We start from the raw sequence: 13,808 nt of genomic DNA on the forward strand, positions 1-13,808 counted from the left end.
TATTGTGTGACAAAACTGCACATTTTAGATTTGAAAGTTATTGTCCCCAGCACAAGGTGCACCTGTGTAATAATCATGCTGTTTAATCAGCTTCTTGATATACCACACCTGTCAGGTGGATAGATTATCTTGGCAAGTGAGAAATGCTGACTAACAGGGATGTAAACAAATTTGTGCACAACATTTTAAATGTTATTTTATTAATAAAATAAGCTTTTTGTGTTTATGGAACATTTCTGGGATCTTTTATTTCAGCTCATAAAACATGGGACCAACACTTTACATGTTGCGTTTATATTTTTGTTCAGTGTATATACATTATTTTAATAGGACACTGTAAAGTCCATTATTTCTCTGAATTAGGCTGTTTGAGAAGATCTGAATCCTAAGCAACCTGCATACACATTATTTGAAGTACACTAGACCAACATAACTACCGTACTACGTGAAAGCTGTGTGCTGGAAAACCTTGTTAGAGCATGGGTGGAGTAGGCATTTTGGTGCTTGTGAATTTCTTTTAGTTTTTAGCATTAAACCAATGCCTACTTCTCACTTTAAATGTCTATTTTTTTATTTCCATATTTTTTTTACACCGGAAGGGTCATTATACAACATTTCCACATGCCAAGCCATATTTGTAATTTTTTACTAAACTAAAGTCTATTATTGGCAGTGCTATTGTAACCTTTAATTTGGCCTCTGCCAAAAGGTGGTGTGTGTGTGTGCGCATAACTGCAAGGGTTGTGGGTTTAAACCCTGGTCTGCTGGATGTTACCCTCTAATAACTCAAATCAGTTTTGAACTAACTGTTATAGTATGTTTAGCATTTACCAGGGATAGTCCAAAGGACTTGTCTGCAGTTTTCAGAAGGCAAATAGCTCAATTGATTGTGACAGTTTTACATTGTAAAATATGACTCCCATTGAAAAGAGAACTGTTTTAAGGCATTGACTGTTTTCATGTCACAGCAGCATCATCCAATTGGATATAATGATACTTAACCTTATGGGTATTTAAAGAGCTTGGAGTTCAACTGTGTTGTAAATATTGTGATGGCATTTGAATGGTTGATTGGATTGGGCTCGGGCAAGATTATGGTAGCTATCAGAGCCGGGCCATTTGATGCGAACAAGACTAACATTGTCCTTAGCTCTTTTTTAAGCTAAATTTAATTTCACATATTCATTTGTTCCAGGGGCACTGTACTACTATGGCATACCCTGTAAAACAACACATTTCACTGCACCTATCCGCTCTATGTGACAAAAAAACATCTATATGAATTATTGATGCACCCAGCCCTTCCTCTTCTGTGTGTGTTTAACTGAATCCACACAGCAGTTAGGTGTCCTCCCTCTCTCTAAATGTATGCTTATTGGGTTCATCCGTCTACAGCACATTGAGTTGCGTTGTTTACAGAACTGTTGAGGTAAAAAGTCTATTTGAGAAATCCTTGGGGCTTTGCGGGTTTATGTTGTCCGGAAGTCATTTTTCCAGAATAAACACAACAGTCACCATGAAATCATACCCTGACTCATGCAATTAACTGCCTTCCGATAACTTTTATGTGAAAGTTAAAGCAAGGCTCATAAAATTTGCTCTTAATACGGGTAAATTGCATAGTCATTTGCGTTGAGTTAGTGTCGCAGTACCATACTCACACGCGTGGAATCAAGGCTAGTGTTGGGTCCACATACAGATGCCACTCAATTAAAAATGGGGAAATCTTTATCTTTTTTGTGCATCTCTGAGCGATTACTGTTCAAGGAGGCAGAAATATAGCCACTATGATGAGTTTTGCATCATATCATATGAGCCAGGTCTCTAAAGCCCTGCTCACATTGGCAGTGACTCATATCTTTTTTTGCATGTCCAATTTTAATCCGTTTCTTTTCTTCCTGGCAGTCTGAACAGCCAAAAAACACATGGAATCAGATATTTCAAGCCACATTTCAAACCACCTATGAATAGAAATCTGATTCCTTGCCATGCGACTCAAATCTGATTTATTTGCCCTCAAGTGGTTTTTAGACTTATTTGGCATATCTCATATCTTATTGGTTAGCTAGCTACTCTGTTGACAGTTTTAGAAGAACACATGGTATTTAACTACCTCGTTAATTGTTTAGTTAACGAACAAATTAGTGAATGTGCTAGATAGCTAAACAGCTACCTAGCTAGCTGACTGCTGTGGCTAGCCAAAAAGGACTCATTCTGAAAGTATGATGCTTTTATCCTTTGAGGCTTTAAAAGTGTTCTTACACTATGATTTTGAACATTCAAAGCACCTGGGAAGCATCCATGCAGTGGTGGAAAAATTACCCAATTGTAATACTTGAGTAAAGGTATTTGGTTTTAAATATACTTAAGTATCAAAAGTACATTTAATTGCTAATATATACTTAAGTATTAAATCATTTCAAATTCTTTATATAAAGCAAACCAGACAGCATCCATTTTCTTTTTTCTTTTTTTACGGATGTGGAAAGGGGGATACCTAGTTCGTTTTACAACTGAATGCATTCAACTGAAATGTTTCTTTCCGCATTGAATCCAACCCCTCTGAATCAGAGATTTGTGGAGGGCTGCCTTAATTGACATCCACGTCATCGGCACCTGGGGAACAGTGGGATAACTGCCTTGCTCAGGGGCAGTACGACAGACTTTTACCTTGTCAGCTTGGGGATTATTGGCCCAACGCTCCTACCCACCAGGCTACCTGCTGCCTCCACCAGGCTACCTGCTGCCCCCGCCAGGCTACCTGCTGCCCCCTCCAGGCTACCTGCCGATAGCAAGGGGTTTCCTCAGACATAATTTACAATTGAAGCACGTGTGTTTAGTAAGTCCGCCAGATCAGAGGCAGTAGGGATGACCGTGGATGTTCTATTGATAAGTGTGAATTAGACAATTTCCTGTCCTGCTAATCATTTAAAATGTGACAAGTATTTTTTGTGTTCTGGAAAATGTTATGGAGTCAAAAGTACTTAATTTCCATTAGGAATGTAGTGAAGTAAAAGTTTTCAAATATAAATAGTTATTTACAGATACCCCAAAAGCCTACTAAGGTAGTACTTTAAAGTATTTTTACTTAAGTACTTTACACCACTGCATCCATGACAGGTGTTGTTGTCACCATAGCTTGCAACATTACTTTTGAGGGATCATAAACAGTAGCACCAACACCAATCAGCCTACCCCATTGCGCCACACCCATGGTTACTATGGCAACTAGCCTTAGAAGTGACTAACTTGCTGTTTGGACAGTGAGTATTCCAAAACTGATTTAAAAAACTAAACTGATTTGAGCATTAAGGCCTGCACTGTGAACAAGGCTTAAGTGCCTCCGTATAGCTTTACTCTAGAGTTGAAACAGGTTTGAGAAGCGCCTCTGTATAGCGTTCCTATTTAAACTCTTTGCCTTTGAACTTGAGACTGACTGCTTTTAAAGTCTTAACAGGACCGAGTTAGTACAAGTCATATTGACAGGAACAGTGCAGGTCATTAAAGCAGGGGAGAAGATATTAAAAGCAACTGAAAGCTTGTGTACCTGGCTAACGAGCTGAGAATGATTTGACTTTGCTGCTCTAAGAATAATTTTGGAATTTTCAATTGTGAAGCCTATGCTTAAGCAATAAGGCCCGAGGAGGTGTGGTATATGGCCAATATACCACGGTTAAGGGCTGTTCTTATGCATGACGCAACGCGGATTGCCTGGATACAGCCCTTAGCCGAGGTATATTGGTCATATATCACAAACCCCTGAGGTGCCTTATTGCCATTATAAACTGGTTACCAACATAATTAGAAGAGTAAAAATAAATGTTTTGTCATACCTGTGGTATATTGTCTGATATACCATGTCTGTCAGCCAATCAGCACTCAGGGATCGAACAACCCAGTTTATAAAAGGATATAGGCCACACTATATGTCCTTCGTACTGCTAGATTTCATTGTCTGGTTACAGTATGTGCTTCTGCTGTTTGCAATACCCCTCAAACTTAACATAAACATTAACCATCTTGCTTTTGCCAAATGAGCCGAACATATAGGAACATATGGGATGACTATATAAACATATTTTCTGAATGTTGATGTCCTCTTGTGCTGATGGATCTCGGGTGTGATGTGAGTAGACTACACATGCAATACTGGTTGAATCAAGCACTAGTGACTAGTATGATAACGTTTCATTTTAGACCAATCTACCATGGTTGGGTCAGAGGACAGTTGGGTATGTAGGAAGACCTTGTGCAATCAGTAGCAGGCTCTTCAGTCTAAATATCTCCACCAGACTGGTGTGTACTGTAGGGTGCATGAGTTGGAGATGTTGTTCTCTGTTTGATCTTGTACCATGTGTGTGTGTGTGGCGCTAGTGACACATCAGTTTGTTTTGCCCAGTCGCAGAAGAATGGTGGAATCTGTCCATTTCAACAAGACCTTGTAATATGGATGGCCCAAAAGAAAAGAAGAAAATCTTGAAAATTGGGATATGTCTGGATCTGACAGAACCTAGTAACATTAGTTATTGAAGTTTCTTCCCTCTGAAAGTATTTAATTATACTGAAAAAATAAGTAAACGCAACATGTAAAGTGTTGGTCCCATTTTTCATGAGCTGAAATAAAAAATCCCACAAATGTTTCATTCGCACAAAAACCTTAATTGTTTACATCCCTGTTAGTGAGCATGTCTCCTTTGCCAAGATAATCCATCCACCTGACAAGTGTGGTATATCCAGAAGCTGATTAAACAGCATGATCATTACACAGGTGCACCTTGTGCTGGGGACAATAAAAGGCCACTCTAAAATGTGCAGTTGTCGCACAACACAATGCCACATATGTCAAGTTTGTTTTGAGGGAGCATGCAATTGGCATGCTGACTGCAGGAATGTCCAATCGAGCTGTTGGCAGGTAATTGAATGTTCATTTATCTACCATAAGCCGCCTCCAACATTGGTGTTTTTCCGTCTTTTAAGGATAAAATGGCACCGGAAGAAATTCCAGCAGTTTTACGGGCGCCCAACCAATTGTGCTATGCCTCGTAAGGATCCGCAGAAGGCGAGTGGGAAAGCTGCCGTTATTGTCAATATTACTCGTCAACGTGCAATCATTGGACAATAAATTCGAAGAGGTATTTTGCTCGCCTGAAGTAGAGTATCTTATGATAAACTGCAGACCACACTGTTTTCCAAGAGAGTTTTCAGCTATACTTTTTGTGGCTGTTTATTTACCACCACAGACGGATGCTTGGAACTAAGACAGCACTCAGTCAGCTGTATAAGTAAACAGGAAACCGCTCACCCAGAGGCGGCGCTCCTAGTGGCCGGAGACTTTAATGCAGGGAACTTAAATCAGTTCTACCTCATTTCTATCAACATCAACAAATGTGCAACCAGAAGGAAAACAATTCTAGATCACATTTACTCCACACACAGAGACGCGTACAAAGCTCTCTCTCCCTCACCGTCCATTTGGTAAATCTGACCATAATTCTATCCTTCTGATTCCTGCTTACAAGCAAAAATTTAAAGCAGGAAGCACCAGTGACTCAGTCTATTAAAAAAGTGGTCAGATGAAGCAGATGCTAAACTACAGGACTCTTTTGCTAGCACAGACTGGAACATGTTCCGGGACTCTTCCGATGGCATTGAGGAGTGCACCACATCAGTCACTGGCTTTATCAATAAGTGCATCGAGGATGTCGTCCCCACAGTGACTGTATGTACATACCCCAACCAGAAACCATGGATTACAGGCAACATTTGCACTGAGCTAAAGGGTAGAGCTGCCACTTTCAAGTTGCGGGACTCTAACCCGGACGCTTATAAGAAATCCCACTATGCCCTCAGACAAACTATCAAACAGGCAAAGCGACAATACAGGGCTAAGATTGAATCATGCTACACCGGCTCCGACACTCGTCTTATGTGGCAGGGCTTGCAAACTATTACAGACTACAAAGGGAAGCACAGTCGCGAGCTGCCCAGTGACACGAGCCTACCAGACGAGCTAAATCACTTCTATGCTCGCTTCAAAGCAAGCAACACTGAGGCATGCATAAGAGCATCAGCTGTTCCGGATGACTGTGTGATCACGCTCTCCTTAGCCGACGTGAGTGAGACCTTTAGACAGGTCAACATACACAAGGCCGCGGGGCCAGACAGATTACCAGAACGTGTGCTCCGGGCATGTGCTGACCAACTGGCAGGTGTCTTCACTGGCATTTTCAACATGTCCCTGATCGAGTCTGTAATTCCAACATGCTTCAAGCAGACCACCATAGTCCCTGTGCCCAAGAACACTAAAGCAACCTGCCTAAATGACTACAGACCCGTAGCACTCACGTCCGTAGCCATGAAGTAATTTGAAAGGCTGGTAAAGACTAACATCAACATCATTATCCCAGAAACCCTAGACCCACTCCAATTTACACAACACCCCAATAGATCCACAGATGATGCCATCTTTATTGCACTCCACACTGCCCTTTCCCTTTCTCCACACTGCCCTGCGCTCAGCATTCAACACCATAGTACTCTCAAAGCTCATCACTAAGCTAAGGATCCTGGGACTAAACACCTCCCTCTGCAACTGGATCCTGGACTTCCTGACAGGCCGCCACCAGGTGGTGAGGGTAGGTAGCAACACATCTGATACTCTGATCCTCAACACTGGAGCCTCAATTAGCCCGACCAACCGGTGCCCCCGCACATTGGCTACCCTGACTATCTGCATTGTGTCCCTCCACCCACCACCCGCCAATCCCTCTTTTACGCTACTGCTACTCTCTGTTTATCATATATGCATATTCACTTTAACCATACCTACATGTACATACTACCTCAATCAGCCCGACTAACCGGTGCCTGTATGTAGCCTCTCTACTGTATGTAGCCTCACTACTGTTATTTTTCACTGTCTTTTTTACTGTTGTTTTTATTTCTTTACTTATCTATTGTTCACCTAATACCTTTTTTAACTTAGAAATTGCCCTGTTGGTTAGAACCTGTAAGTAAGCATTTCACTGTCTACACCTGTTGTATTCGGAGCAGGTGACAAATAAACTTTGGTTTGATATTTAATAAAGCCCTTTTGTGGGGAAAGACTCATTCTGATTGGCTGGGCCTGGCTTACCAGTGGCTGGCCCTATGCCCTCCAAGGCCGACCCATAGCTGCGCCCCTGCCCAATCATGTGAAATCCATAGATTTGGACCTAATGAATTTATATAAATTGACTGATTTCTTTCTATGAACTGTAACTCAGTAAAAACATTTTGCATTTTATAATTTTGTTCAGTATAGTTACTGAAGTGTTGCTATCTAATTTAATTTTAAATCATAAGCATGTCAGTAGCTGAATTCTCCATTCTTGTACATTCCCTTATAGGTAACACATTTGGTCTTCAATGCCATTTATTATGTAGGGTTTTTGAAGTTATGCTTGATGGTACCAAAATGCAGAACATGATCTCAGCCATGCCCTGTCTGTCTGCACCCTCACCTACCCCTCCCCTTGCCCCGAGGGACCATATCTGTGACTCTTTGTCTCTACCCAGCTAACAGATAATGTTCTGAGAACCATATGTTTCTTAGAGCTTGGTGGGAGCATGGTTGTCCTTTGGTTATTTTGCATATAACCTTCCCACAATGTTCTGGGAATGGTGCAAGATAATTGCTTAGCTTTGTAACATGCTCAGCACATTTAAGAAACTTGACAACATAACATTATTTTGAAATACATTAAATAACGTATTTCATTACTTCAGCAGAATGTACTGTAAGCTAGCAGTGTTATTGAAAGTCTTATTGAAACATTCAGTGAAAGTTAAGATATTCAAAACACAAAAAAAAAACTAGAATTTTCATTCTCAGAACGTTATTAAAACCTCCCAGGAAAACTTTAAAGGAACTCGATTATAATGTTCTCAGAACCTCCCAGCAACCGAAAAACAAAAGTCCCAGATTTTCACTTCCATTCTCAGAACGTAAAAAAAAAAATACAGTTTTACTGGTCAGGAAACTCATGGCTCCGTTCCCAGAACCAATGGGAAAACAAAAACTTACGCTCCCACAACTACCAAGGAACTAAAAGAGCAACAGCATATGAAATGACAACAACAACAATCTAAACGCCATGTCATGTTATTTAAAGGAACTCTAAAGTAGTCACAGAGGTTTTCTACCTCTGTTTATACTCCATCTGCCCCCTTGGTTCTCTCTCATTGCTATGCCTCAGTACCCATGTGGTTTCGGGATTTTCCCTTTTTTGCCTCTCATCAGTTACTTCCATAAAGGAGAGCTGTTTTCTGCAGTGTTGCTGCATTGTATGTTTAGCAGAGCGCTACAGTAAGAGGTACATTAGTAGTCTGAATGGATGCACAGTCTTTTTTTGAGGCCTGGTTTCTTTTCTTTCTCTTTTGTGTGTTTCTATGACAACCTGTAGTGTTGTATAAGATGTCATTTTGGGTGTGCACCTGTGTGTTGGTGTTTAATGACCCTCAGGTGTGTACAGTTGAGCAATACGGCCCGAGGAGGTCTGGTATATGGCCAATATACCACGGCTAAGGCTGTTCTTATGCACGACACAATGCGGAGTGCCTGGATACAGAGCTTAGCCATGGTATATTGGCCATATACCACAAACCCCTGAGGTGCCTTATTGCTATTATAAACTGGTTACCAACGTAATTATAGCAGTAAAATGAAATGTTTTGTCATACCCTAGGTATACGGTCTGATATACCACGGCTGTCAGCCAATCACCATTCAGGGCTCGAACCACCCAGTTTATAATATGTAATAAATGACCCATTGGCGAGTTTCTCCTCTGGTTTACCTGAGATTCTCAATGGTACTTGTCGTGTGACTTCTTTGTTATTAGGATGTATGAAAGTGTCAGGTTGTTGTTGCATTCATACCTTTACATTTAACATGGTTAACGATTATCCCCCTTAGAAAGTTGTAATTTAGCTCGCTTATCAAGCATTTGGGTCAACATAAAATTGACATGACATTTGCATTTAGATGGGATAATCAGTATTAACCTGCAATACCTCATGGGTTGCCACAATGGCATCCCATGGACTGTATATACCAAATCAGAATGCAGGAGAGATACAGACTCAGATGGTCTTGAGTGTGTACTGTAGGTAATTTGTCTGTGTTGACCTTGACGTGTGTACCCGTCTGCGTTTTCTCAGCCTCAGCACAGGGTAGTGGGAGGAGCAGCGGCCAGGGGAAGTCATGGAGGAGTCCACTCCAGATGCTCTATGACAGTGACCAGGTAAGTCCTGCCCACTACCAGGTAGGATTCACGTTGATGACCACTGAACTTCTTTTTGGTCATGTTTTATGAGTTAGAATAGGTGATTTGTGAAAATAAAATCATTGGTAAACTATTCTGTACTTACTGCTTACTTGCTGAAAGTCTCTTATCAGTGTTTCCCCTATATAAATTTAGCTGCCGCAGCGTGGAAGGTGTCCGTTTTAATGTAATATAACTGAACACGAAATACAAAATAACCAAGTGAAACAACGACAATTGAAACCGTCCTGAAAGGTGACAAAACAGGAAACAACTACCCACACACACCAGGTGGGAACAGGCTACCTAAGTATGGTTCTCAATCAGAGACAACGAAAGACAGCTGCCTCTGATTGGGAAGCATACCAGGCCAAACACATAGAAAACATAGAAACACAACATAGAATGCCCACCCCAACCCCGACCAAACCAAAATAGAGACATAAAAAGGAACTACGGTCAGGGTATGACATGGTGTTAACAACTGAAATAAGAGTTCTCTTGTCAGCTTTCCTCAACCAATATTACATTTTTCAAGCAACTGCAGAATGATGATTAACATCTTTGGCATCTATGGGAATTTTGTCAGCGTAAGCCCCTAATAAAATACATTTCCAATCCATGTTTACAATAATTCTGTTTCTGAAGTTACTGGTCTGTAAAAGCAGATTTAGATGAAATCATCATTATTAATCGCACATTGCTACTACAGATGTTCCTCATGCTCCATGGTTTTGGGTGTCTCACAATCTGTACTAATTTCAAGCCTTTCAAACTGTCTCCTGTAGTTACTAGTGACTGTCAGTGATTGATACAGGTGCAACCCTTGACATTTCTTATGTTTTTGTTTACCGTCTAGTTAGGGTTGGAAAATTCCAGTAACTTTTCCAAAATGCCCAGGTTTTCCACAAATCCTAGTTGGATAATTCCTGGAATCAACTACAGTACTTTGAAGTTCCTCATCAAACAAAAGCCCTGACTTGACGATTCTAGACTGCAGTCAGACATTGGTTAGCAAAATCTAATTATTTTGGACAGGCACTTGATTGAAAAATATAAAACTGTCTCTTATAAAAAAATTATAACCCTGACTTTTTAATTTTGCCAGGATTTGTCTCTATCTCCCGCCTCTCCTTCCCACCATTGTATCTAGTTGGCTGGGTGTCCTTTGGGTGGTGGACCATTGTTGATACACACGGTAAACTGTTGAGCGTGAACCCAGCAGCGTTGCAGTTCTTGACACACTCAAACCGGTGCACCTGGCACCTACTACCATACTCCATTCAAAAGCACTTAAATATTTTGTCTTGCCCATTCACCTTCTGAGTAGCACACATACACCATCCATGTCTCAATAATCTCAAGGCTTAAAAATCCTTTAACCTGTCTCCTCCCCTTCATCTACACTGATTGAAGTGGATTTAACAAGTGACGTCAATAAGGGACAATAGCTTTCACCTGGATTCGCCTGGTCAGTCTGTCATGGAAAGAGCGAGCAGGGGTTCTTAATGTTTTGTACACTACGTGTATGTAGCCGATAGAGTTGAATAGACTACTTAAGTGTCCCATGTCATTCAACTTCAAAACAAATGTGTACAGTCAGTGTGTCACTACGACGGATTGAAATTTCTGAGGCCAAAGGATAAGCCCTGGCCCACAAAGTCTCTACAATTATACAGTATGACATTACATAGGGACTGTTCCAGAACTAAGACTTGGAGAGAACGTGAGAGAAATGAGCTTGAATAGGGTACAGAAAGAATAGTTCTATAGGAGTGAGCTGTTGCCAATTATATCTCAGGGAGGAGAGTCCGAGGCCCATGCCAAAGGACTGAAGAACTCCTAAAGACATAATTTACTTTAAATCGCTGGCGGTTTTATTTTTGATATTTTGCACTTTGCTTATCCAAAGTGGAACCCCGTGGTGTTGCGATACTCTGAGGAAAAGTGTTTGAATTTATGAAGACAGAAAGCAAAACTGGAAGATCATTATAACCAATTGTATTCATTTTACTTCTCTGTATAAGCCTACAAGAATATTATGTTGGATCACTAAAGGGTCAAATCAAATCAAATCAAATCAAATGTTATTTGTCACATACACATGGTTAGCAGATGTTAATGCGAGTGTAGCGAAATGCTTGTGCTTCTAGTTCCGACAATGCAGTAATAACGAGCAAGTAATCTAACTAACAATTCCAAAAAAAACTACTGTCATACACAGTGTAAGGGGATAAAGAATATGTACATAAGGATATATGAATGAGTGATGGTACAGAGCAGCATAGGCAAGATACAGTAGATGATATCGAGTACAGTATATACATATGAGATGAGTATGTAAACCAAGTGGCATAGTTAAAGTGGCTAGTGATACATGTATTACATAAGGATGCAGTCGATGATATAGAGTACAGTATCAACGTATGCATATGAGATGAACAATGTAGGGTAAGTAACATTATATAAGGTAGCATTGTTTAAAGTGGCTAGTGATATATTTACATCATTTCCCATCGATTCCCATGATTAAAGTGGCTGGAGTAGAGTCAGTGTCATTGACAGTGTGTTGGCAGTAGCCACTCAATGTTAGTGGTGGCTGTTTAACAGTCTGATGGCCTTGAGATAGAAGCTGTTTTTCAGTCTCTCGGTCCCAGCTTTGATGCACCTGTACTGACCTCGCCTTCTGGATGGCAGCGGGGTGAACAGGCAGTGGCTCGGGTGGTTGATGTCCTTGATGATCTTTATGGCCTTCCTGTAGCATCGGGTGGGTTTCTTCCTGTAGTCCGTGATTGACTGTAGACCCTGCCACATACCTCTTGTGTCTGAGCCGTTGAATTGAGATTCTACTTTGTCTCTGTACTGGCGCTTAGCTTGTTTGATAGCCTTGCGGAGGGAATAGCTGCACTGTTTGTATTCAGCCATGTTACCAGACACCTTGCCCTGATTAAAAGCAGTGGTTCGTGCCTTCAGTTTCACACGAATGCTGCCATCAATCCACGGTTTCTGGTTAGGGAATGTTTTAATCGTTGCTATGGAAACAACATCTTCAACGCACGTTCTAATGAACTCACACACCGTATCAGCGTATTCGTCAATGTTGTTGTCTGACGCAATACGAAACATCTCCCAGTCCACGTGATGGAAGCAGTCTTGGAGTGTGGAGTCAGCTTGGTCGGACCAGCGTTGGACAGACCTCAGCGTGGGAGCTTCTTGTTTTAGTTTCTGTCTGTAGGCAGGGATCAACAAAATGGAGTCGTGGTCAGCTTTTCCGAAAGGGGGCGGGGCAGGGCCTTATATGCGTCGCGGAAGTTAGAGTAACAATGATCCAGGGTCTTTCCACCCCTGGTTGCGCAATCGATATGCTGATAAAATTTAGGGAGTCTTGTTTTCAGATTAGCCTTGTTAAAATCCCCAGCTACAATGAATGCAGCCTCCGGATAAATCGTTTCCAGTTTGCAGAGAGTTAAATAAAGTTCGTTCAGAGCCATCGATGTGTCTGCTTGGGGGGATATATACGGCTGTGATTATAATCGAAGAGAATTCTCTTGGTAGATAATGCGGTCTACATTTGATTGTGAGGAATTCTAAATCAGGTGAACAGAAGGATTTGAGTTCCTGTATGTTTCTTTCATCACACCATGTCACGTTGGCCATAAGACATACGCCCCCGCCCCTCTTCTTACCAGAAAGATGTTTGTTTCTGTCGGCGCGATGCGTGGAGAAACCCGCTGGCTGCACCGCTTCGGATTGCGTCTCTCCAGTTAGCCATGTTTCCGTGAAGCAGAGAACGTTACAGTCTCTGATGTCCCTCTGGAATGCTACCCTTGCTCGGATTTCATCAACCTTGTTGTCAAGAGACTGGACATTGGCAAGAAGAATGCTAGGGAGTGGTGCACGATGTGCCCGTCTCCGGAGTCTGACCAGAAGACCGCTTCGTTTCCCTCTTTTTCTGAGTCGTTTTTTTTTTTGGTCGCTGCATGTGATCCACTCGGTTACACTGGTTGTAAGGCAGAACACAGGATCCGCGTCGCGAAAAACATATTCTTGGTCGTACTGATGGTGAGTTGACGCTGATCTTATATTCAGTAGTTCTTGTCGGCTGTATGTAAAGAAACCTAAGATGACCTGGGGTACTAGTGTAAGAAATAACACGTGCTAAAAAGTAAAAAGGGTGTAATTCAATTAAAATCAAATCGTATTTGTCACATACACATGGTTAGAAGATGTTAATGCGAGTGTAGCGAAATGCTTGTGCTTCTAGTTCCGACAATGCAGTAATAACCAACAAGTAATCTAACCTAACAATTCCACAACTACTACCTTATACACAAAAGTGTAAGGGGGATAAAGAATATGTACATAAAGATATATGAATGAGTGATGGTACAGAACGGCATAGGCAAGATGCAGTGGATGGTATCGAGTACAGTATATACATATGAGATGAGTAATGTAGGGTATGTAAACAAAGTGGCATAGTTTAAAGTGGCTAGTGATACA

General features: G+C 41.3%; 1 protein-coding gene across 2 annotated transcripts in view; it reads left to right on the forward strand.

Moving 5' to 3' along the window:
- The window catches only part of LOC112246205 (carbohydrate sulfotransferase 11-like), an 86,863-nt gene that overhangs the window by 19,574 nt on the left and 53,481 nt on the right, over positions 1-13,808 (forward strand). For both annotated transcript variants that reach the window (XM_024414505.2, XM_024414506.2), the window contains exon 2: positions 9,202-9,284. In XM_024414505.2, coding sequence (XP_024270273.1) covers positions 9,202-9,284 — 83 coding nt within the window. The remainder of the gene's footprint in view (positions 1-9,201; positions 9,285-13,808) is intronic.

Source organism: Oncorhynchus tshawytscha, linkage group LG07 (assembly GCF_018296145.1).
Source record: "Oncorhynchus tshawytscha isolate Ot180627B linkage group LG07, Otsh_v2.0, whole genome shotgun sequence".
Classification (NCBI taxonomy): domain Eukaryota; kingdom Metazoa; phylum Chordata; class Actinopteri; order Salmoniformes; family Salmonidae; genus Oncorhynchus; species Oncorhynchus tshawytscha.